Source organism: Symphalangus syndactylus, chromosome X (genome assembly GCF_028878055.3).
Source record: "Symphalangus syndactylus isolate Jambi chromosome X, NHGRI_mSymSyn1-v2.1_pri, whole genome shotgun sequence".
Taxonomy (NCBI): domain Eukaryota; kingdom Metazoa; phylum Chordata; class Mammalia; order Primates; family Hylobatidae; genus Symphalangus; species Symphalangus syndactylus.
In genome coordinates, this window is record NC_072447.2 from 62,157,480 (window position 1) to 62,180,081 (window position 22,602).

At 50.6% G+C, this 22,602-nt stretch overlaps 2 protein-coding genes across 20 annotated transcripts; both read left to right on the forward strand.

Moving 5' to 3' along the window:
• The first annotated feature begins 2,074 nt into the window (after positions 1 to 2,074).
• Positions 2,075 to 14,253, forward strand: PORCN (porcupine O-acyltransferase). 19 transcript variants are annotated; one of them, XM_055268988.2, is made up of 16 exons: positions 2,099 to 2,213; positions 2,534 to 2,687; positions 2,886 to 3,058; positions 4,446 to 4,567; positions 4,973 to 5,016; positions 5,407 to 5,588; positions 5,670 to 5,800; positions 5,916 to 5,933; positions 7,212 to 7,226; positions 7,325 to 7,450; positions 7,610 to 7,710; positions 9,122 to 9,198; positions 9,295 to 9,358; positions 9,465 to 9,550; positions 10,588 to 10,698; positions 13,821 to 14,253. In XM_055268988.2, exons 2-16 carry the CDS (start codon positions 2,603 to 2,605, stop codon positions 13,920 to 13,922), a joined length of 1,437 nt encoding a protein of 478 aa, XP_055124963.1. In that variant the 5' UTR covers positions 2,099 to 2,213; positions 2,534 to 2,602; the 3' UTR covers positions 13,923 to 14,253. The 19 variants fall into 19 exon arrangements, with proteins under 19 accessions (XP_055124967.1, XP_063490527.1, XP_063490528.1 ...); XM_055268985.2 differs by having other exon boundaries at positions 2,534 to 2,677; positions 4,375 to 4,567; XM_055268987.2 differs by having other exon boundaries at positions 2,534 to 2,659; positions 4,375 to 4,567.
• A 361-nt stretch (positions 14,254 to 14,614) lies between these two features.
• EBP (EBP cholestenol delta-isomerase) lies at positions 14,615 to 22,466 on the forward strand. Its single transcript, XM_055269010.2, has 5 exons — positions 14,615 to 15,352; positions 17,162 to 17,531; positions 20,744 to 20,780; positions 20,909 to 21,039; positions 21,984 to 22,466. Exons 2-5 carry the CDS (start codon positions 17,231 to 17,233, stop codon positions 22,205 to 22,207), a joined length of 693 nt encoding a protein of 230 aa, XP_055124985.1. The 5' UTR covers positions 14,615 to 15,352; positions 17,162 to 17,230; the 3' UTR covers positions 22,208 to 22,466.
• Positions 22,467 to 22,602: the final 136 nt, after the last annotated feature.

Here is a 22,602-nt window from a genome sequence, read left to right on the forward strand (position 1 = left end):
ACCACAGACATTTATTGAGTGTCCACCCTCTACTAAGCTCCAGTGATAAAAATATGAAGCACAACATCTGGTAGATGTAAAACGGTATTATATCTCACTGTTGTTTTAATTTTACATTTCCCTGAGAAGTAAAGAAATTGGGTTATCTTTTCATATATTATACATATTGACCATTTCAGGTTTCTTCTGCTGTGAATTACCTATTTGTACCCAATGTCTATTGCCAAGTGTATTGTTTGTTCTCTTCGGATTTGTAGATGTTCGTTATATATCCTAAAATCTAGGTCCTACTTCTTTGTGACACAGGTCAAAAGCCTAGATGGAAACAGTCAAGTCCGCAAAGCCCAGGAGCACATGTGGTAAGAATCTTCCAGTTTTAAATGCCAAGTCTTGCAATTGAGGGAAATATTTCTGGTAGGTGCTGTGGGTCATTGTTGACTCAACTTGAGTGGGTTTGACAACTGAGAAAAAAATTAAAATGAAATTTAATTCATAAAATGTATGTCCTGTATTCTGCTGTTAAGGAAAAGAATTGATATTTGTGCATCTGGTCTAAGCTATTATTCCTTATATATGCATATTCTTACCGTATTAAATATTTTTTGTTTGTAATACATGAATACTAATTTATGAGCTAGAACTCCACTTAACTTCATGTTAAAATAGAGAGAAAACATACATTTCTCTTCAATTACCATTGGTGTTTCCCAGCAAAAACCTGCCAAGCCCACTCTTTTGTTTAACAGAAAAGGACACTGGAGACGGGTGAGTGAACATGACTTGCCCAGCTCCATACAGGCCATTGTTAATCTGATTAAAATCTGTTTCAGTCGGCTGCCCAGGTCAGGGTGGAGTCCAGTTTGACCTGGGCTTCCTTCTCCCTTCCACATCACAGCTAAGCATGTAGTGCAGTAAGTGCCCAGTAAAGTGCTCTTTTGGAAAAATAGGCCCTTCATCAGCCTAGGTACAAAGGGGAATGCCTAGAAACTGCAGCAGTAGGGTAGGTAGAAGGCAGGTGCTACATAAATCTTTAGTGTTGGTGCAGATAGAGGTGCAGATGGGGCCAGTGTAAGCGCTTTCTTTTTTATTTATTTATTTAGAGGAGTTTCGCTCTTGTTTATTTATTTATTTATTTTGGAGTTTTGCTCTTGTCGCCCAGGCTGGAGTGCAATGGCGTGATCTCGGCTCACTGCAACCTCTGCCTCCTGGGCTCAAGGGATTCTCCTGCCTCAGCCTCCGGAGTAGCTGGCATTACAGGCGCCCAGCTAATTTTTTTGTATTTTTAGTAGAGACAGGGTTTCGCCATGTTGGCCAGCCTAGTCTCAAACTCATGACCTCAAGCGATCCTCCTACCCTTGGCCTCCCGAAGTACTGGGATTATAGGCGTGAGCCACCGAGCCTGGCCCTTAAGAGCTTTATAAATGCCCCCCTTTTAAGTGCTCCGTACTAGCCTCCCTCTAGTTCACAGAGAACATTTACTAGTCGCTGGGGTCACCTTCAAAGCAAAGAGTCTGCTGGGGAATTAAGCATGCAAATCACTTCTCAACGACGACACGCCAAGTGCTCACAGCTCGTCCCCAGGGGAAGCACAGGCGCCTAATTTGTGTTCCTAGGTGACACAGTCATTACTTATAAATATTCCTGGCCGGTCCCAGGAGGTGGGAGGGTTGGGAGTTACTTCGGTTCTCTCAAAGGTTGGGGAAGGAGAGATCTCGGTTTGTTTTCCCATCTGTGAAACGGGGACACCACGGTATTTAGAGGAAGTGCGCCGGTGACTATTTGGGGGTGTAGCGGCTTCCCTCCTCCCTCCCCCATCTTTCCCTTCTCACTTCCAAGGCTTGGAAATTTGGAGATTCGGAAGTTTGTTCTTGGATGGCCAGAAATCCTCCGGACGCAAACGGTCTGGGGCTGGAACCGCCACAGGCCGGAACGGTGCTGGCGTGAACGCCTGCGCGCCGACGTCCCCCCGCGCCCGGCTCCCCTCAATCCTCCTGGTCCCCTCCTCCGCGTCCCCGTCCCCGCCCCCCTCCCGCTCTCCCATTGGCCGAGCCGGCGGCCGGGCCGCCCCGGGATTTAAAGGGCCCGCTCGCCGCGCCGCCCTGGGAGCCGCTGCTGGTCCCGGCCTTGCGGCCTGCGGGGGAGGCTGCCCGGAGGAGGCAGCGGCGGCGGCAGCGCGTCCTCGGTCCCCAGGACCACGGCTTCTTTCCTGCCAGGTAGGTCGCCAGTAGTGCGCACGCGGCTGCCCAGCTCCCATCCCTGAGCCAGCCTCCCCAGGCGGATCTGTAGCGCGAGTGCTAGGACCCCCTCCCCATCACCTTTCCGGCTCTCCCTCAGGCTATGTCCCCTACCACCACCTCCTTGCAGCCCCCGGACCTGGGCAGGACTTTGTTGGCGGCCTCTCGCCGGGTGGGGATGAGATGGGGCGCGCGGAGGATACAGGACACCCCCCCGCCCCGCGCCGCCGCATCCATACAAGGAGAGATGCACACGGCCCCCAAGTGTCACAGAATCCCCCTCTCTGCCCTCCACTCAGAGCGACTCTACCTTGGAAACCAGGGATTCCCCTTTCCGTCGCCCGCCCCATTTGATATATGGGCCTGAAATGTATGCCATCCCATCACCATCGGACTGGACTGTTCACAGCACTGGAGAGACAGAGGTCCTTCATTCACTCCAGGTCACAGGCTGTGCGTGTGCATGCCGAACACCCACATGCACACAGTTGGTGGCTCAGTCTGATGTACCTGACTTCTCACGCCTTCCCCCAGTACCATGCCCCTACATGGGTTGGGCAGCCCCAAACTGAAATGTGAGTGCCAGAGTCCATCCCTTAAGCGAGGTCTGCGCCACGGACACCCGCTCCCTCTGTGTCCCTGCTTTGACAGATCTATCCATCTGGCCATCCATCCGTGGGGGTCCGCAATGGCCACCTTCAGCCGCCAGGAATTTTTCCAGCAGCTACTGCAAGGCTGTCTCCTGCCTACTGCCCAGCAGGGCCTTGACCAGATCTGGCTGCTCCTTGCCATCTGCCTCGCCTGCCGCCTCCTCTGGAGGCTCGGTAAGTGCCTGCCATACCGTGTGCCACCATGCCAGGCCATATCAGACCTCCCACATCCATCCATATCGAGCCACACCTTACCCTGTCACATCCTGCCAGGCCCCAGCATGTCCAAGCTGGACCCCAACATGTTCAGCCCCACCACATCCCACCAGGCCAAACCCCATTCCACCGTACCACATCCTACTATGCCAGCCACCCCTTGCCACGCCACACTGAGCCACATCCTGCCATGCCAAGCCATGCCCTTCAGTATTCCTGAGTTCTGGGATTCCGGAAAGCTGAGATTCTTGGATCTTGGGATTCTGAAATGTCTACATCCCAAGGTTATAAGACATTGGCATGCTGATGTCACAGGGTTATGGAATCCCAAAGTACCATGATTACAGGGTTTGGAGATTCTGACAATTTGAAATTCTCACATTCTAGACTTCTAAAATGTTGGCGTTGTGGATTTCTATAATCAGGGCATGATGCGATTTCTGGATTCTAGGATTCTGAAATGCTTCCACAGTCATAGCAGGCCTGTATCTTAATGAAAGATTCCAAGTCCCCAAGATTCCTATAGGAGGCAGAGATTTCTGGAAATCTGAGATCCGAAGGTTCTACACTTTCTTTTTTCTTTCTTTTTTTTTTTTATTTTAAATGGATGTTCTATTTTTTCCCAGGTTTATTATTTTGAAATTTTTCAAAGCTACTGAAATGTTGAAAAAATAGTACAATGAGCACCCACGTATGCATCACCAGATTCTCTGTCAACATCTTGCCACGTTAGCTGGCTCTATCTATCTATCTATCTATCTATCTATCTATCTATCCATCTATCTATCTATCATCTTCCTGGATTGCCTGAATAACCTGCTGACATCATGACACTGTACCCCCACATCCTTCAGTGTGTGGCCCCTGAGAACAAGGACATCATCTCCCACAACCACATCCTCCACCATCACCCCACAAGACATGGAATCTGGATACAATAATGTTATCCTATATAAATTGATATTTGAATTTCTTCCAGGGTCCCGCAAATGCCCTTTATAGATGTTTCTTTTCTTTAAACCCAGGCCCTGCCACCCTCTCCAGCTCCCCAACACCTGCTTTGGGCCCCTCCAATCCCACTACATTCCAGCCTGAAGGCCTTTGCCCTGGCTACACCCTCTACCCAGGTCATCCTCCCCTTCCTACCAGCCCACCAACCTTCTCTTTCTTGTTCTCCCTCTCTCCCTCCCTCCCTCCCTCCCTTCCTCCCACTCCCTCTCTTTCTCTCTCTTTCTCGTTCTCTCTCTCCCTTTCTTTCTCCCTTTCACCCAAAGGGTTGCCATCCTACCTGAAGCATGCAAGCACCGTGGCAGGCGGGTTCTTCAGCCTCTACCACTTCTTCCAGCTGCACATGGTTTGGGTCGTGCTGCTCAGCCTCCTGTGCTACCTCGTGCTGTTCCTCTGCCGACATTCCTCCCATCGAGGCGTCTTCCTCTCCGTCACCATCCTCATCTACCTACTTATGGGGTATGAGTGTGCATCCTTATCCTCACACTGTTGGCTGAAGTGCATGGGTGGGTCCCCAGGCCCCAGATGAAGTTGTCCAACACAGGGAGGGTGGTGAGATTCCCCGGAGAAAGAAGGGAGTCTGGGAGAATCATTTGCCTATGAGGAGACACAGAACAGGGAGGGCGTGGAGTGTCCCTGAAGAAGGGAATCTGGGAGATTTGTCCTTTCACAGGACTGTAAGGGACAGGTTGGGCATGGGCTCCCCCTGGAGGAGGGAGCCTGGGAGAATTTTTCCGCCATGAGACTGTTGTAGGACGGGAGGAGGCAGAACCCTCTGGGCACCTTTGTCCCCCCTTCCCCCGTCCCCCGTGGTCTCAGAGGCCATGAGTGTCATGGGACCAAGACCAGCACCTTTTTCCTCAGTGAGATGCACATGGTAGACACCGTGACATGGCACAAGATGCGAGGTAGGTAGCCCTGCCCCTCTCACCTGCCCAACCCCCCTGCCCCACTCCGCGTCTCCTAATTGCCCCCACCCTGTGCCTTTCCTCCCCTGCTTTGCTCCCTCACCTGCCCACCCCACTGGACGTGCAGACTTCACATTACTCTCGGGTCCGTGTCTCTTTCCACCGTGCATTTTCCCGAAGTCTGTCTGTCTCGTGTCATGTACGTGCCTGACTCTCTGGAGTAAGGGCATCTATCTGTCCTGGGCTTCCTTGCCTACCTGCCTATCTGTCCCATGCCCACCTATCCATCCTTGTGCCCACTTTTCCTACCACATCTCACCTGGTGCACCTCCTCCCTGCCATGCTGATCTGCTCTCTGCCCATCCACTTGACCATGGGCACCATACATAGGGGCACAGATGATTGTGGCCATGAAGGCAGTGTCTCTGGGCTTCGACCTGGACCGGGGCGAGGTGGGTACGGTGCCCTCGCCAGTGGAGTTCATGGGCTACCTCTACTTCGTGGGCACCATCGTCTTCGGGCCCTGGATATCCTTCCACAGCTACCTACAAGCTGTCCAAGGCCGCCCACTGGTGAGGTCCTGAGTGGATGGGTGGGCAGGGACTGTGGGAGCCACCGTGGGGCAGCACTCATGGAGTGCTTGATCCCTACAGAGCTGCCGATGGCTGCAGAAGGTGGCCCGGAGCCTGGCACTGGCCCTGCTGTGCCTTGTGCTGTCCACTTGCGTGGGCCCCTACCTCTTCCCGTACTTCATCCCCCTTGACGGTGACCGCCTCCTTCGCAAGTGAGCACAGCCTTCGAGGCCCCTGCCCAGCAATGAGGGGGTTGGGTAGGGACTCGCGGTTTCCCCAGTTCTGAGCCTGTCTCTTAATGCTTCTTTCTCTCTTCTGTTACTACAGCAAGAAACGCAAAGCCAGGTAAATGAGGGCAGGTGTGAGGGTGCGTGGAGTGGGGCTGACATGAGTGGGGGCAGAGCCCATGACCAATGGGTTCTGTGTGTCCAAGTGTGTCTGACCGTCAACTCCATGACTAGACAGAGGCTGTGGCTGGCTGGCTGGCTGACCAAGCTTGGCTCTCTGACTCTGTATGACTGACACTCCAACACATACTGTGTCTGGCTGTCCATCTGTTCAGCTGTCTCGCTGTTAGAAGCAAGTCACATAACTGTCATGGAGAGTGACAAGTATGTGTTGGTTGGGTGACTTTAACCTGTCAGTGACTCTGACTGGGGATATGTTTGATGTATGTTTGTCTATTGGCCACTGACCCCCTGAATGTAAGCCTGTGAGTGGCTGTCTGGCTGTGCCATTGTCAATGATAGGGTATGTGGCTGTCATTGGATAAGATAAATCTGTGTTGAAGATTCTGACTTTTTGTAGCTTTGGCCAGGAATGGGTCTGACTGTAGCATGTCATATGCCTGTCTGTGGAGTTCATGGACTACCTCTGCCTGTGTGTCTGCCTTGCCTGATGGCTTGGTGTTGTCTAGCTGAGGGATTGTACCCGACTCTGGTCTGTGCCTGTCTGCAGGACTGACTGCCTCTGGTTTGACTATAGGGTTTGATCTGGCTCTTTGGTTGTATGGCCCCTCCCCTACTCCCTGGCTGCTGATTAGGTCTAATGCCGAATGAGTCTCCAAAAGGTCAAGTGACTTGACCAGTGTCACCCAGCTAAGCAGCCAGGCATGAATCCCAGGCCTAACTTCAGAACCTATGCTTTTTCCAACGCACGATGCTGCCTGTTTTTGACCATGTCTGATTGCAACTAGTAGGGGGTGTGTGTGTGTGTGCATAGCAGGGTATTTGATGGTCTCTGTGCCCAGCTCAGGGATTTTTGGCTGTCCTATAGTCGCTGAGTCAGGTTAGAGCATTGCAAGGCTGGGAGTCTGATAAGATTTGTGTCTAACTGTTAGAGGGTGCAGGTCTGTGAAGTCGGGCCTCTGATGGTGGCTGGCTTTGGCCGTCTGGCCAAGTGAGCCTGCAGGGCCATGCCATATTATAGGACAGCTCATGCATCCATTTGAGCCACATAAGACTAACTGCCTGAGGGTGGATGTCTGTGTGTGACTATCATAGTTCACCTTTTTTGCGGCTACATTTCGTCTGTCTTTTCTGAACAATTCAGACCAGCCTCCAGGGCCTCTCTGACTCTCTTTTCTTTCTTCTCTGCTGCCTTCCTGACCCCTGGGGGCCCTAGGGGCACCATGGTAAGGTGAGTCTACAGAGCGGGGCCCAGGATGCTGACATGTGGTGGGGTATCATGTTGGGACCTGAACGTGATGCCTCTCACCCCTGCCCCTTTCTCCCCAGGTGGCTGCGAGCCTACGAGAGTGCTGTCTCCTTCCACTTCAGCAACTATTTTGTGGGCTTTCTTTCCGAGGCCACAGCCACGTTGGCAGGGGCTGGCTTTACCGAGGAGAAGGATCACCTGGAATGGTGGGGGGGCTTGGGGACCCCCTCTCCCACAGGGTGCTGCCTAGAGGAGCTGCAGGGAGGAGGGCGGGTGCTCCCAGGGGAGGGAACGGCCAAGACAGAAGTTTGGCGGTCAGATGAGTTGAGATCCCAAATGGATTTGCATATCTCTTCTGCCCACAGGGACCTGACGGTGTCCAAGCCACTGAATGTGGAGCTGCCTCGGTCAATGGTGGAAGTTGTCACAAGCTGGAACCTGCCCATGTCTTATTGGCTAAATAACTGTGAGTCACCAAGTCACCACTCCAGCTGTGTTGGTAATCCAGGCCCTTTCATACATTCATACAACATTTACTGAGCACCTTCCGTGTGCTCGGCACCCAAAATCCCTACCCTTGTCGAGCTGCAGTTCTCCTGGGGGGCAGATGATAAATATGAGAAAAAAAATACATAATAGCTCAGGTGTTGATAAGCGCTATGGTTAAAAAAAAAATTAAAAAATAAAAAAAAAAAGCAGGTAAAGGTGATCCAAGAGTGCTGGCAGGAGATAGGAGTGGGGAGGGTAGGGTATTGCAATTGTAAAAAAATTGCCGGGCGCGGTGGCTCACGCTTGTAATCCCAGCACTTTGGGAGGCCGAGGCGGGCGGATCACGAGGTCAGGAGATCGAGACCACGGTGAAACCCCGTCTCTACTAAAAATATAAAAAAAATTAGCCGGGCGTGGTGGCGGGCGCCTGTAGTCCCAGCTACTCGGAGAGGCTGAGGCAGGAGAATGGCGAGAACCCAGGAGGCGGAGCTTGCAGTGAGCCGAGATCGCGCCACTGCACTCCAGCCTGGGTGACAGAGCGAGACTCCGTCTCAAAAAAAAAAAAAAAAAAAAAAAAAAAATTGTAAAAAAATTAGCCAGGGCAAGTCTCCCTGAGGAGGTGACATTGGAGCAAAGATGCAAGGCAGGTGACGGAGCAGGGAGTGCAGATATATGGGGGAGGAGTGTAACAGCTGCGGGAACAGCAGGTGCAAACTTCCTGAGGCGGGAACTTGCCTGGTGCGTGGGGAACAGCAAGAAGGCCAGCGGGGCAGGAGCAGAGTGAGCCAGGGGCCAGTGGCAGGTGGTGAGGTCAGGGAGGGCCCAGAGGGCCTCATGGCCATGGAGAGGACTTGGGCTTTTTCTCTGAGAGAGATGAGAGCCACAGCAGGGCTCCGAGCTGAGGAGGGCTCAGGGCTGACTCAAGTTGCAACAGGATCCCTCTGGCTGCTGTGAAGACAGACTGAGGAGAGGGAGCGAGGATGCAGCAGTGAAGAGGCTGCTGCCATCATCCAGGCCAGTGATGGTGGTGGTGGCAGTGGATGTGGAGAGGAGAGCTCAGATTCTGGCATATTCTGAAGGTGGAACTCACACGATTTGCTGAATTTGGATGTGGGAGTTTGGGGAGGGCAAATCAAGGGTAATTCCCAGGTTTTTGCCCTGAGGAACTGGAAGGGTGGAGTTGACATTGACTGAACTTGATAAGACTGGGAGGAGCAGGCTGGGGGAAGATCGGGAGCTGGGCTTTGGGCATGTGAAGTTTGAGGCCATCTAAGGACTTTATCGTGGGGGCTCCAACAGGCTGTGGGTATTCTCATCCTGCTGATGGCCCTCCAGGAGAGGCTGGGGGACTCTCAGGAGAATTTTATCCCACATCTCTTCCCCTCCAGATGTTTTCAAGAATGCTCTCCGCCTGGGGACCTTCTCGGCTGTGCTGGTCACCTATGCAGCCAGCGCCCTCCTACATGTGAGCAGGGTGGAGCAGGATCAGGGTGGAAGCTGGGTGGGGGCGGGTGGCAGGGCCTCTTCCTCATTCATTTCATTGTCCTCTGCACTCCCCCAGGGCTTCAGTTTCCACCTGGCTGCGGTCCTGCTGTCCCTGGCTTTTATCACTTATGTGGAGCATGGTGAGGGCAGGGCCCAGCCCAGCTGTTGGATAGAAGGTTGGTCGGGGGCTGGAGACAGCCTCCCCTGAGGCTAACCTGACCCCCTTACCTCTCCCCACCACCCCAGTCCTCCGGAAGCGCCTGGCTCGGATCCTCAGTGCCTGTGTCTTGTCAAAGCGGTGCCCGCCAGACTGTTCGCACCAGCATCGCTTGGTGAGGGTTCAGCCTGGGCAACTTTGTGCCCAACACTCCCCGTCAAAAATGTTCCTTCTATCTCTATCTTGTATGTGTCTCAGGGTGTCCAACTTCTTCTTTTGGTGCCTGAGCCATCCCCATAACTTTTCCTCTATTCGCTGGCATCCGTTTCCCTAACAGGCATTTATCAAGCATCTGCTGTATACACACCTGGCATTCGTTTCCCCCAGTGAACATCCGTTGAGTGCCTGTTGGTGCTCTAGGTGCTGGAGACACGGTGAACGAAACAGACCGAAGTCCCAGCCCTATGGGACAAACATTTTAACCGGGCAGACAGTAGATAAAAAATGAGTCAGTAAAGTCTAATAATAATGTGTCAGATTGCAAGTAGTGCTAAGGAGAAAATGTGTAGGGAAAAGGGGATGGGAAGTATGGGCGTGATTTCTGTTTGAAATAGGGAGGTCAGAGAAGCCTCCCTGGTGAGGTGATGTTTGAGGCCTTTAACCGAAGGAGGTGAGAGAGGGAAACGTTCCAGGCAGAGGGACACCCAGTGGAAAGGCCCTGAGGTAGGAGAGGGCCTGGAATCTTTGAGGAGTAGCAAGGCAACCAGGGTGGCTTGAGCAGAGGTAGGGTGAGGAGGGGAGATGGGTGGGAGGCATGGGCCCTCTAGGTCATGGTGGGGATTTGGTTTTGTTGTGTGTTTTTCATTCTGTTTGCAATAAGAAGTACTGACAACTTCATATTTGTCTCCCACCCAACTCCCATTCATTACTATAAAGCCCCAACTCAAAGCTCTGCCACTCTTCCTCCTCTGCCTGGAGACTCGCACCTTCCCCAACCCAGGATACCCTCACTGTGAACAGTACCCTCATCCTTAGATGCCTCTGCATAGAAGGCTCCCTGAACCATCTCTTCCCTATCTCAGGGGGTACCCTGGGCATCCTCAGTCCTGGAACCCACTGTGCCTTGTGTGTCCCCTGGGCTCCCCCGCGCAGGAGGAGGTGGGACACAGTGAGTAGGTCCAGTTGCCAAGTATATCCATCTGTCCCCCACAGGGCCTGGGGGTGCGAGCCTTAAACTTGCTCTTTGGAGCTCTGGCTATCTTCCACCTGGCCTACCTGGGCTCCCTGTTTGATGTCGACGTGGACGACACCACAGAGGAGCAGGTGAGGTGGGGCCCTGGGCTGTGTGGTTAACCAAGGGTGGCGCTACCTGGCAGGGGGAAACCATGAGGACAAAGGCTGGGAAGCTGAGGCCTGAGCTCCTCAGACTGTGCTGCTTCGCCTGGGCAGCCAGTGCTCCTCGGTCCTTTCCCATAGTCCCTCTGCTTGAGTCACACTGTTAGGTCTTTTATTTGGGTGAAGTGTGCAAAATATGTTTATTTATTTTACTTATAAAATTACTTTTAGGCTGGGCGCGCTGGCTTACGCCTGTAATCCTGGCACTTTGGGAGGCCAAGGTGGGCAGATCACTTGACGTCAGGAGTTCAAGACCAGCCTGGCCAGTCTGGCGAAACCCCATCTCTACCAAAAATATAAAAAATTAGCCAGGCGTGATGGCGCGCGCCTGTAATTCCAGCTACTCGAGAGGCTGAGGCAGGAGAATCACTTGAACCCAGGAGGCAGAGGTCGCAGTGAGCCCATGCCACTGCACTCCAGCCTGGGCAACAGAGCGAGACTCTGTCTCAAAAAAAAAATTCATTTTATAGAGATGGAGTGGAAAATCCAAGTTTTACTTGTGTTAATTATTTCCCTTCATTATTGTTTATGTAGAATTTGCAAGACTTCTTATTTAATTTTTTTTTTTTTTGAGACAAGGTCTGTCACCCAGGCTAAAGTGCAGTGGTATGATCACGGCCCACTGCAGCCTCACATTCCTGGGCTCAAGCCATCCTTCTGCCTCAACCTCCTGAGTAGCTGGGACTACAGGTGCATGACACTAAGCCTGGCTAATGTTTTTTTAATTTTTTTTGTAGAGACAGTGTCTCCCTATGTTGCCCAGGCTGGTCTTGAACTCCTAGGCTCAAGCAATCCCCTTGCCTCAACCTCCTAAAGTGCTAGGATAACAGGCATGAGCACCCTGTTTTATTTAATTTAAATAAATAAATATATATATATATATATATATATATTTTTTTTTTTTTTTTTTTTAGATGGAGGCTTGCTCTTGTTGCCCAGGCTGGAGTGCAATGGTGCGATCTCGGCTCACTGCAACCTCCGCCTCCTGGGTTCAAGCAATTCTCCTGCCTCAGCCTCCTGAGTAGCTGGGATTACAGGCATGCACCACCATGCTGGGCTAATTTTTGTTCTTTTAGTAGAGATGGGATTTCGTCATGTTGGCCAGGCTGGTCTTGAACTCCTGGCCTCAGGTGATCCGCCCGCCTCAGCTCCCAAAGTGCTGGGATTACAGGCGTGAGCCACCGCGCCCGGCCAAAAATATATATATTTTATTTTACTTAGGTTGAGTGTACAAACCCTGGATTCTGCATTTTAAAATTTTTCGTTAAAATGTATGCACTATTTTTGTTCATGTTGAGTATGCAAATTCCAGATTTTACTCCTTTTTAAATTAAGAACAATTTAAAAATAACATTTATTCATATGGCTCTTGCAGAATCCAGGTTTTTGCTTCTCTTTTAGTTAGGTTTCAGTTGAAAACAAAACTTTATGTTTTTTGATATTAAAAAGTTTTTAATTCAGGTTAAGTGTGCAAAATCTGGGATTTGCTTTTTTTTTGTTGTTTTTTGAGACACGGTCTCACTCTGTTACCCAGGCTGAAGTGCAGTGGCACAATCATAGCTCGCTGCAGCCTCAAACTCCCAGGCTCGAGCAGTCCACCCACCTCAGCCTCCCAAGTAGCTGGGACTAGAGATGCATGCCACCACACGTGGCTTTTTGCTTCTTTTTAAATAAAGTTTTTGTTTTGTTTTCATTAAAATATTTTAAAATAGTGAATGCCTATCACGTGGTTCAAAAACCAAACAGTATTCAAGATATTCAGAGAAAAGACTTGCTCCCACCCTCTGCCCCCTACCCTCTTACAGGTTACATGGTGAGACGGGGTTTCACCATGTTAGCCAGGCTGGTCTCAAACTCCTGACCTCATGTAATCCACTCGCCTCAGCCTCCCAAAGTGCTGGGATTGCAGGCGTGAGCCACCACACCAAGCCTACTTTTATCCTTTTATTAAAATACCTTTCTAAAATTTAAGCATATCAAACAAATATAAAAATATATTTTAATTCTACACCCTTGCCAGTTTTTACCCTAAAGATAACACACGAATGATACTGTTCTGCAATTTTTGAAAATCTTCCACATCAGGATATAGTGTCCTCATTCATTTTTTCCACTATGAGGAAGTGACACAGTTTATTTTTTCTCTCATTGGTGGACATCAGGTAATTTCTAGTCCTTCCCTATTGCAAGTGATGCTGCAGCAGGAACTCTGTACCCAAGTGGCTCCACACAGGTGCGGACAGATCTGTAGGATCTGTTGATAGTCTCAATGGAGTAGTACTTTTGTGCTCTCCCACCAGCAATGCCTGAACGTGCCTGCTGCCCCACCAGTACAGAGTGCCTCTCAGACTTCCTGGATATGTTTGCCACTTCGATAAAGAGGAAGATGGCCGGGCGGGGTGGCTCATGCCTATAATCCCAGCACTTTGGGATGCCCAGGCAGGCAGATCACTTGAGGTCAGGAGTTCGAGACCAGCCTGACCAACATGGTGAAACCCCATCTCTACTAAAAGTACAAAAATTAGCTGGGCATGGTGGTGCAGCATCTGTAATCCCAGCTACTCAGGAGGCTGAGGCAGGAGAATCTCTTAAACCCAGGAGGTAGAGGTTGCAGTGAGCTGAGATCGTGCCACTCCACTCGAGCCTGGGTGACAGAATGAGACCCTGTCTCAAAAAGAAAATAAATAAAATGAGGAAGATTATTAATGAGGCTGAGCATCTTTTCATATGTTTAAGAGCCATTTGTTTTTCCTTTACTGGAATGACCTATTCAGCTTCTCTGGCAATTTTTCTTTCCAAAAAGATTGATTTTTAGGAGCTCTTTATATATTAGGGAGATAACAGGTCAGAGAATGGGATCACTTTGTTTTTAAAATGATTTTTAAAGAAGAAGACAAAAACTATATCTGGTCACTTTTCATATGTACCTAGGCCCTTCTGTGGGGCCTCACCTAGAGCAGTCACAGAAATGTCCTTGGGCAAAGGATGGGTTTTCCTAAGAACTTCTTTGTCCTTGCTAAGTGGGACCATCACCTCTTTCTCTCCCACAGGGCTACGGCATGGCATACACTGTCCACAAATGGTCAGAGCTCAGCTGGGCCAGTCACTGGGTCACTTTTGGATGCTGGATCTTCTACCGTCTCATAGGCTGAGGCACATCTGTGGACCCTCATAACCCTCTTAAGACCCCTCTCAGGGTGCCACTGATGGGAGATGAGGGAAGGCCCTCTCTCTACTCCTTGACCCCCTCCATCCTTGACCCCCAACACCTCAACACACACACACACACACACACAATCACACCATTTCCATGCCTGTCAATCCCCACCCCACCACAAGGCGGGAAGGGGGTGGTCCCTGCTGGGGCCTAGGGGTGGGGGATGCTTGGGGAAACAGAGAGGGGGAGATCCAGGGCCTCCCCGCCTTCCTTCTTCCTTTTTATATACAATTTGTTATTGTCAAATAAAACTAGGAAATATTCAATAGGCTTCTTCTTCACTGCTCAGAGGGGAATAAGAATGAGTGAGGAAGGGGGCACAGCATGGATAAAGGTTTGGAAGCTGGAAACCATGAAGAGAGAGCAGACTGTGATTGGTTCATGGTTAGTTTATGATTGTTTGATTAGATGATGAGCCTGAAGTTGGCAGGATCCTGGTCCTGCTTGGTTTGATCAGGGCAGGGACAGATTGCATAGTTGGATGTGGGGGAGGCCTGATTGGCTGGAAAACTGAAGGCTCTCCATTCTGATTGGTTGCTCTGAGTGGGACACAGAGGAGAGAAAGCAAGAGAGATGAAGGGTTGGTGCCTATTTGTCCTTAGGACTGAGGGTTGTGGGTTCTAATTGGATGGGAGGTCTGGGATGGGTCTGGATTCTGATTCATTGCTCTATCTGGGGGCCCACTGGTGGTTAGGCGTTTGATTGGCTTTTTAGAACTGGCACACGGAGATTGAGGGTCTTCATGCCAATTGGTCAGTAGGACTGAGAGGCCTGGGTTCTACTTCTTCTGACTTGAGGTCGGGAGAAGAGACAATGACCGCTGCTATTAGGACTGAGGAGTTCTGAGCACTGAAGAGCTGGGGAGGGGGTGGTTGCAGTGTATAGCATGTGATCTGCCTGTAACAGTTTCGTTGCATTATGCTAAGGCTTACTCTACTTAGAAAAGGGCGGAGGTGAAAGGATGCAACGCAACGCTAATTTCACCAGCGGAAGAAGAGGGTACAGACCTTAATGAGTCCCCGTTTTGATCGACTAATAAGGGAATGGGGAAATTGAAGCCAGGACTCGATGCAGATTGGCTACGGACCCAAAACGCCCACTAACCTTGGCCCGCCCCAGTCTCCACCCCAAACCTGACTCAGGTGAAAATGGCGCCACGCGCGGGGGCGGGGCCAGAGGTACAAAGAGAGTGCCTATTGGTTGGGAGCGGCATGGGCCGCCTTCTTCGCTTCACCATTGGCTCGCTCCGTAAGGCAAGAGAACCCACTAGGGGATGAGCCCGAACTAGGGATGTGATAGAGCTCGAGACCCAGCCTAGAAAGAGCCCGGAGCCAGTGTGGGAGGCCGTTGCCGTCGCGCGGCTTGGTGAGTGCCCTCCACCTGGCCCCCTGCTCCCTCCCCTAGCTCTCCCCGGCTACGCGGCCAGCCCTCGGCGTGCCAGCGCTAGACCCTTTGCCATCCCCCCCCCACCACCCTCTTGCGCCTGCGCGAGACCCCCGGCTACTGCACGGTTGTCCAGAGGACAGAAGATCCGTCTTCTCATTGGGCAGCGGGGCTGGAGGGTTCTGGTTCGGATTGGCGGTCTTTGTGTTCCGTTATAGCGCTGCACGTCAGACACCGGCCTTTCAATATCCGTCTCTTCCCTGCAGGTTGACGGCGTTGCACGCTCTCGCGGGGAGGCTCTAGCTTTCCAAACGCTGGCACCGAGGATTGTAGTTCTGATTCGTTTTCTTTCCTCTGTCCCCCAGCTGCAGTTTTCAGGACTACGTGGGGGAGGGAATAGCTTTTTGTTGAACGGTTTAAGACGCTGACCTGTGCAACCGGACCACGCCTGGTTCCTGTGTCTCTTACCAAACAGTGACCCCGGAGCACAGGACTGGGTTTGGTGGTCGTGAGCAGTTTGTGACCCTTGAAGGAAGACACCAGGCCTGGTCCTGTATCTCCCTCGCCAGACTGTGACCAGGGAGGGCTGGGATCAGGTGTTGTTCCCATGTGCCTCCCACCAGACTTTGACCCCCGAGGGCTGAGACCGGGACTATTTCTACCCCATCATAATATGGCTCCTAAAGGGCTGGAACAAGCTTTCAGTCTTCTGTGGTCTTGCGTTTCAGTCATGTTCTTTTTCTTTTCTTTTTTATTTTATTTTGAGACAGAGTCTCGCTCTGTTGCCCAGGCTGGAGTGCAGTGGCATGACCCCGGCTCACTGCAGCCTCTGCCTCCCAGGTTCAAGCGATTCTCCGATTCTCCTGCCTCAGCCTCCTGAGTAGCTGTAACTACAGGCGCATGCCACCACACCTGGCTAATTTTTGTATTTTTAGTACAGACGGAGTTTTGCCATGTTGGCCAGGCTGGTCTTGAACTCCTGAGCTCAAGTGGTCCACTCGTCTTGGCCTCCCAAAGTGCTGGGATTACAGGCGTGAGCCACCGCGTCCGGCCTTCTTTTTTAGAGGCAGAGTCTCAGGCTGGAGGGCAGTGATGTGGTCACTGCTCACTTCAGCCTTGAAGTCCTGGGCTCAAAGCGATCCTCCTGCCTCAGCCTACGTACTAGCTGGGACTACAGGCGTTTGTCACCACACCCGACTGATTTTCTTATTTTTTTAGAGACAGAGTTTCGCTATGTTTTCACTATGTTGCCCAGGCTGGACTTGAATTCCTGGCCTCAGGTGCTGCTCCTGCATCAGCCTCCCAAAGCACTGGAATTACCAGCCACGGTGCCTGGCCTTTAGTCATGGTCTTAAAACAGAATGTAGGCCAGGCGCAGTGGCTCACGCCTGCAATCCCAGCACTTTGGGAGGCCGAGGGGGGCGGATCATGAGGTCAGGAGATCAAGACCATCCTGGCTAACACCGTGAAACCCCGTCTCTACTAAAAATACAAAAAATTAGCCGGGCGTGGTGGCAGGCACCTATAGTCCCAGCTACTCGGGAGGCTGAGGCAGGAGAATGGTTTGAACCCGGGAGGCAGAGGTTGCAGTGAGCCGAGGTCGCACCACTCCACTCCAGCCTGGGCGACAGAGCAAGCCTCCGTCTAAAAAAAAAAAAAAAAAAAAAAACGGAATGTAATTATAAGTGTTACAGTCCTGTCTGTTAACTGGTAAATTCGGTCCATTTATTATGATAATAAACTATTTGAATTTGATTTTATTATCTCATTCTGTGCTTTCTATTTGTCCAGGTTTTTCTGTTCCTTTTTTTTTTTTTTAACTTCCTGCCTATCCACACGTAGCCATCAGCCCACAAAGACATGACTACCAACACGGGCCCCTTGCACCCATACTGGCCTCAGCACCTAAGACTGGACAACTTTGTACCTAATGACCGCCCCACCTGGCATATACTGGCTGGCCTCTTCTCTGTCACAGGGGTCTTAGTCGTGACCACATGGCTGTTGTCGGGTCGTGCTGCAGTTGTCCCATTGGGGACTTGGCGGCGACTGTCCCTGTGCTGGTTTGCAGTGTGTGGGTTCATTCACCTGGTGATCGAGGGCTGGTTCATTCTCTACTACAAAGACCTGCTTGGAGACCAAGCCTTCTTATCTCAACTCTGTGAGTCCTGATTTCTTTCATATGCTGTGGGATGGGATTTGCTGGGCAGGGATTGGCTTGCGTGTTTACCTATCTACCTATTCTTCTTCCATTGATTTATTTTAAATTTTTATTTAACCTTTTAAAAAATTTATTATAGGCCGGGCGCAGTGGCTCACACTTGTAATCCCAGCACTTTGGGAGGCCAAGGCGGGTGGATCACTTGAGGTCAAGAATTTGAGACCAGCCTGGCCAACATGGCGAAACCCCATCTCTACTAAAAATACAAAAATTAGCCAGGCGCAGTGGCTCACGCCTGTAATCCCAGCACTTTGGGAGGCCAAGGCAGGCAGATCATGAGGTCAGGAGTTCAAGACCAGCCAGGCCAAGATAGTGAAACCCCATCTCTACTAAAAATACAAAAATTAGCCGGGCATGGTGGCACACGCCTGTAATCCCAGCTACTCGGGAGGCTGAGGCAGGAGAATTGCTTGAACCTGGAAGGTGGAGGTTGCAGTGAGCCAAGACCATGCCATTGCACTCCAGCCTGGGCAACAGAGTGAGACTTCGTCTCAAAAAAAAAATTATTATATATTATTATTATTTTTTTTCTTTTGCCCTTCTCCAAAACTGGTAGATAACTTATTTTTGAGACAAGGTCTTGCTCTGTTGCCCAGGCTGGAGTGCAGTGGCATGATGATTGCTCACTGCAACCTCCAACTCCTGGGCTCAAGCAATCGTCTTGCCTCAGCCTCCCCAGTAGCTGGGACTATACTATAGGTACATACCTCTATGCCTGGCTAATATTTTCACTTTTTTGTAGAGACAGGGTCTTGCTATGTTGCTCAGGCTGTTCTTTAACTCCTGGGGTCAAGTAGTCCTTCCACCTCAGCCTCCCAAAATTCTGGGATGACAGGTGCGCACCACCGTGCCCAGCCTTATTTAACTTTTTTGTTGCATGTATATTCACGTGGGTCAAAAAACCATTTAAAGAGATTTGCAGTGAAAATCTGCTTTCTATCCACCAAGTTTCCCCAAACGCTGTTAGGCACTGTTGATAGTTGTTTATGTTTCTTTTTAGTTTATTTACACACGTAAGTCTCAATTTGCTCAATTGTAAAAGGAGGATAATAGTAATAACCAACTATATGTAAGATACTTAGAACAGTGTTTGGCAAACAGTGGTTGCTATGTAACTGTTCACTATTATTATCATTATTTGCACTTTTCCCTTTTTACACAAATGGTAATATGCTATATATACTTCTAATCTTTTCTCTTTTTCTTTCTTTCCTTACAAGAAAACCAAAGAAGCCATTTTCTTTTTTGAGACGGGGTCTCGCTCTGTCACCCAGGCTAGAGTGCAGGGGCATGATTATAGCTCACTGCAAGCTTGAACTCCTGGGCAATCAAGCAATCCTCCTGCCTCAGCCTCCCTAATAGCTGGGATTATAGGCATGTGCCACCCCACCAAGTTATTTTTTTTAACGACTTTTTTTTTTAAGAGATGGGGTCTCGCTTTGTTGCCCAGGCTGGTCTCCAACTCCTGGCTTCAAGTGATCTGCCCACCTCAGCCTCCCAAAGTGCTAGGATTACAAGCGTGAGCCACCGCACCCAGCTGCTTTTTTTAATGAGGTCACTCCTCATGATTTCATAAAGAGCTTTCGAAGCATGGACATTATACAGTTACTTGACTTGTCTAGTATTGATGGGCATTTTCCCTCAATCTTCTGCCATTATAAACAAGACCGGGCAGAGTGGCTCATGCCTGTAATCCCATCACTTTGTGAGGCGAAGGCGGGCAGATCACCTGAGGTCAGGAGTTCGAGACCAGTCTGGCCAACATAGTGAAACCCCGTCTCTACTGAAAGTCTAAAAATTAGCTGGGCATGGTGGCAGCCGCCTGTAATCCCAGCTACTCAAGAGGCTGAGGCAGGAGAGTCGCTCAGACCCGGGAGGCAGAGGTTGTGGTGAGCTGAGATCGCGCCACTGCACACTCCAGCCTGGGCGACAAGAGCAAGGCTCCATCTTAAAAAAAAAAAAAAAAAGATTACAGGCATGAGCCATTGTGCCCGGCTGGTCAGATGTTTCTCAAATTTTAGTCATTCCAGTAGATATGAGTGATATCTCATTATGGTTTTAATTTGCTTTTCCTTAGTGACTAATGGAAGTTTGAACATCTTTCATATACTTATTGGCCATTTAGAAATCCTCTTTGTGAAGAACCTATTCAAGTCTTCTGCCTACTTTTATATTGGATGGTCTTTTTCTTTCTTTTTTTTTTTTTTTTTTTCCTGAGACAGGGTCTCACCCTGTTGTCCAGGCTGAGCACTGTGGTGCTATCATAGCTCACTGCAGCCTCAAACTCCTGGGCTCAAGACATCCTCCCACTACAGCCTGGGACTGTAGGCACGTGCCACCACATCCAGCTAATTTTTGTATGTTTTGTAGAGATGGGGGTCTCACTATATTGTCCAGACTGGTCTTGAACTCCTTTATGCAAGCCATCATCCCACCTCAGCCTCCCGAAGTGTTGGGATTACAGGCATGAGCCATCGCGCCCGGCGGTCTTTTTCTTTCTGATTCTCTGCTCACTCTTTTATTCACTCATCTGTTCATCTACATTCTCTCTCTCTCATTGGCTACTTCACTCACTCCATCATCTACACCTGCCTCCTTTTATACCACACACACTTCTTGAGTACCAATCACAGCCACACTGTTTTGTGTCAGGCTTTACACATACTACCTTGTTTTAGATAAATAAACCACTAGAATCCAAACAGTTACCCCATTTCACGGATGAGGAAGCAGACGCATGGGAAGGTTATGAAGTCTGTCTTCTTGTTTTGTTTTGTTTTTTTGTTGTTTGAGACGGAGTCTCGCTCTGTCACCCAGGCTGGAGTGCAGTGGCGCAATCTCGGCTCACTGCAAGCTCCGCCTCCCGGGTTCACGCCATTCTCCCGCCTCAGCCTCCCGAGTAGCTGGGACTACAGGCGCCCGCCACTGCGCCCAGCTAATTTTTTGTATTTTTAGTAGAGACGGGGTTTCACCATGGTCTCGATCTCCTGACCTCGTGATCCGCCCGCCTCAGCCTCCCAAAGTGCTGGGATTACAGGCGTGAGCCACCGCGCCCGGCTGAAGTCTGTCTTCTTGCAGGGACCCCCAGCTCTCACAAGTGTGTGTTCCTTTCACTGCCTTTATTCTTCATATCTCTCTCTTATTTTTTTCAGGGAAAGAGTATGCCAAGGGAGACAGCCGATACATCCTGTAAGTGTTTGCCTCTGTCAGTGGAGACTGGCATTGGTTTTGGGGGGTGGTGAGTTGGGGAGCACTAATGGGCTAACCTGTAGGAAAAGCACACCGATGCCAGTGTCCCCTCATGCTTTCTCCTGCAGGGGTGACAACTTCACAGTGTGCATGGAAACCATCACAGCTTGCCTGTGGGGACCACTCAGCCTGTGGGTGGTGATCGCCTTTCTCCGCCAGCATCCCCTCCGCTTCATTCTACAGCTTGTGGTCTCTGTGGGTAAGGAAAGGGCACTAGAGGGGCACTGGGCACTAGAGGGGTTGATGGGGGATCCACAGACACAGATGTATCCCTGTGAGTGGGATCTCTCAATGGTGCCCTTCCAGGGGTAAGTCAGACTGAATGACAAACCCGCTGAGACTCTGAAAAGGTCATCCCCTTCTCTGAGCCTGTGCTCTCAGGTGGGGAGGGTTCATTTTTCTTCCTCCTCCTCCTCCATCACAGAGTCTCCTGTGAAGGTTACATGAGGTGGCCCAGGGTGGCAAGAAGCCCCTGGAACCTCCAGGATGAGGACTCTGAGATCCCTTCATGTAAGATTCCGTCATCTTTTTTTAAAACAGGGTCTGGCTCTGTCACGCAGGCCAGAGTGCTATGGTGTGATCTCGGCTCACTGCAACCTCCACCTCCCAGGCTCAAGCGATCTTCCTGCCTCAGTCTCCTGAGTAGCTGGGACTACAGGCATGTGCCACTGTGCCTGGCTAACTTTTGTATTTTTAGTAGAGATGGGGTTTCGCCATGTTGCCCAGGCTGGTCTCATGCTCCTGAGCTCAAACAATCCTCCTGGCTTGGCCTCCCGAAGTACTGAGATTACAGGTGTGAGCCACCGTGCCCGGCCTCAGTCATCTGGTGTTATTAAATTGTTAGCTTTCTTTAGTTCTAGTGATATGAGTTATCTTTAGTCCCAGAATCCTAAGCTGTCTTGGATTCGAGGATTTTGAACTTCCTTAAATCTGAAGGTGTGAGCTCTCCTGAGTTCTGAAATTCTCAGCTCTCTGGTGTCTGGAATCTCACTTTTCTGATTTCTCAGATTTTTAGCTCTATGATTTCAGAATACTTAGCTCTGAGACCTTGAATGATGACTTGGAAAGTGCTTTGGAATAGAGAATTGGGGAAAGTGTCCCCTTCCTCACCGGGGCTTCTCCTTCCCCTCCTGCCGCCCACAGGCCAGATCTATGGGGATGTGCTCTACTTCCTGACAGAGCACCGCGACGGATTCCAGCACGGGGAGCTGGGCCACCCTCTCTACTTCTGGTTTTACTTTGTCTTCATGAATGCCCTGTGGCTGGTGCTGCCTGGAGTCCTTGTGCTTGATGCTGTGAAGCACCTCACTCACGCCCAGAGCACGCTGGATGCCAAGGCCACAAAATCCAAGAGCAAGAAGAACTGAGGAGTGGTGGACCGGGCTCGAACACTGGCCAAGGAGGAGCTCTCTGCCTGCCAGAAGAGTCTAGTCCTGCTCCCACAGTTTGGAGGGACAAAGCTAATTGATCTGTCACACTCAGGCTCATGGGTGAGCACAAGAAGGGGAATAAAGGGGCTGTGTGAAGGCACTGCTGGGAGCCATTAGAACACAGATACAAGAGAAGCCAGGAGGTCTATGATGGTGACAATTTTTAAAATCAGGAAATAAAAGATCTTGACTCTAACACTGAGAGATCCTTAATTACTAACCCCAGAGATGCCCTATGACTGACCCCACAGATCCCACCATCATTCACTTATTCCAGACCCCCATCAGCATCATAAAGACCTCCCACCTCTGACCTCACAAACCCCTATCAC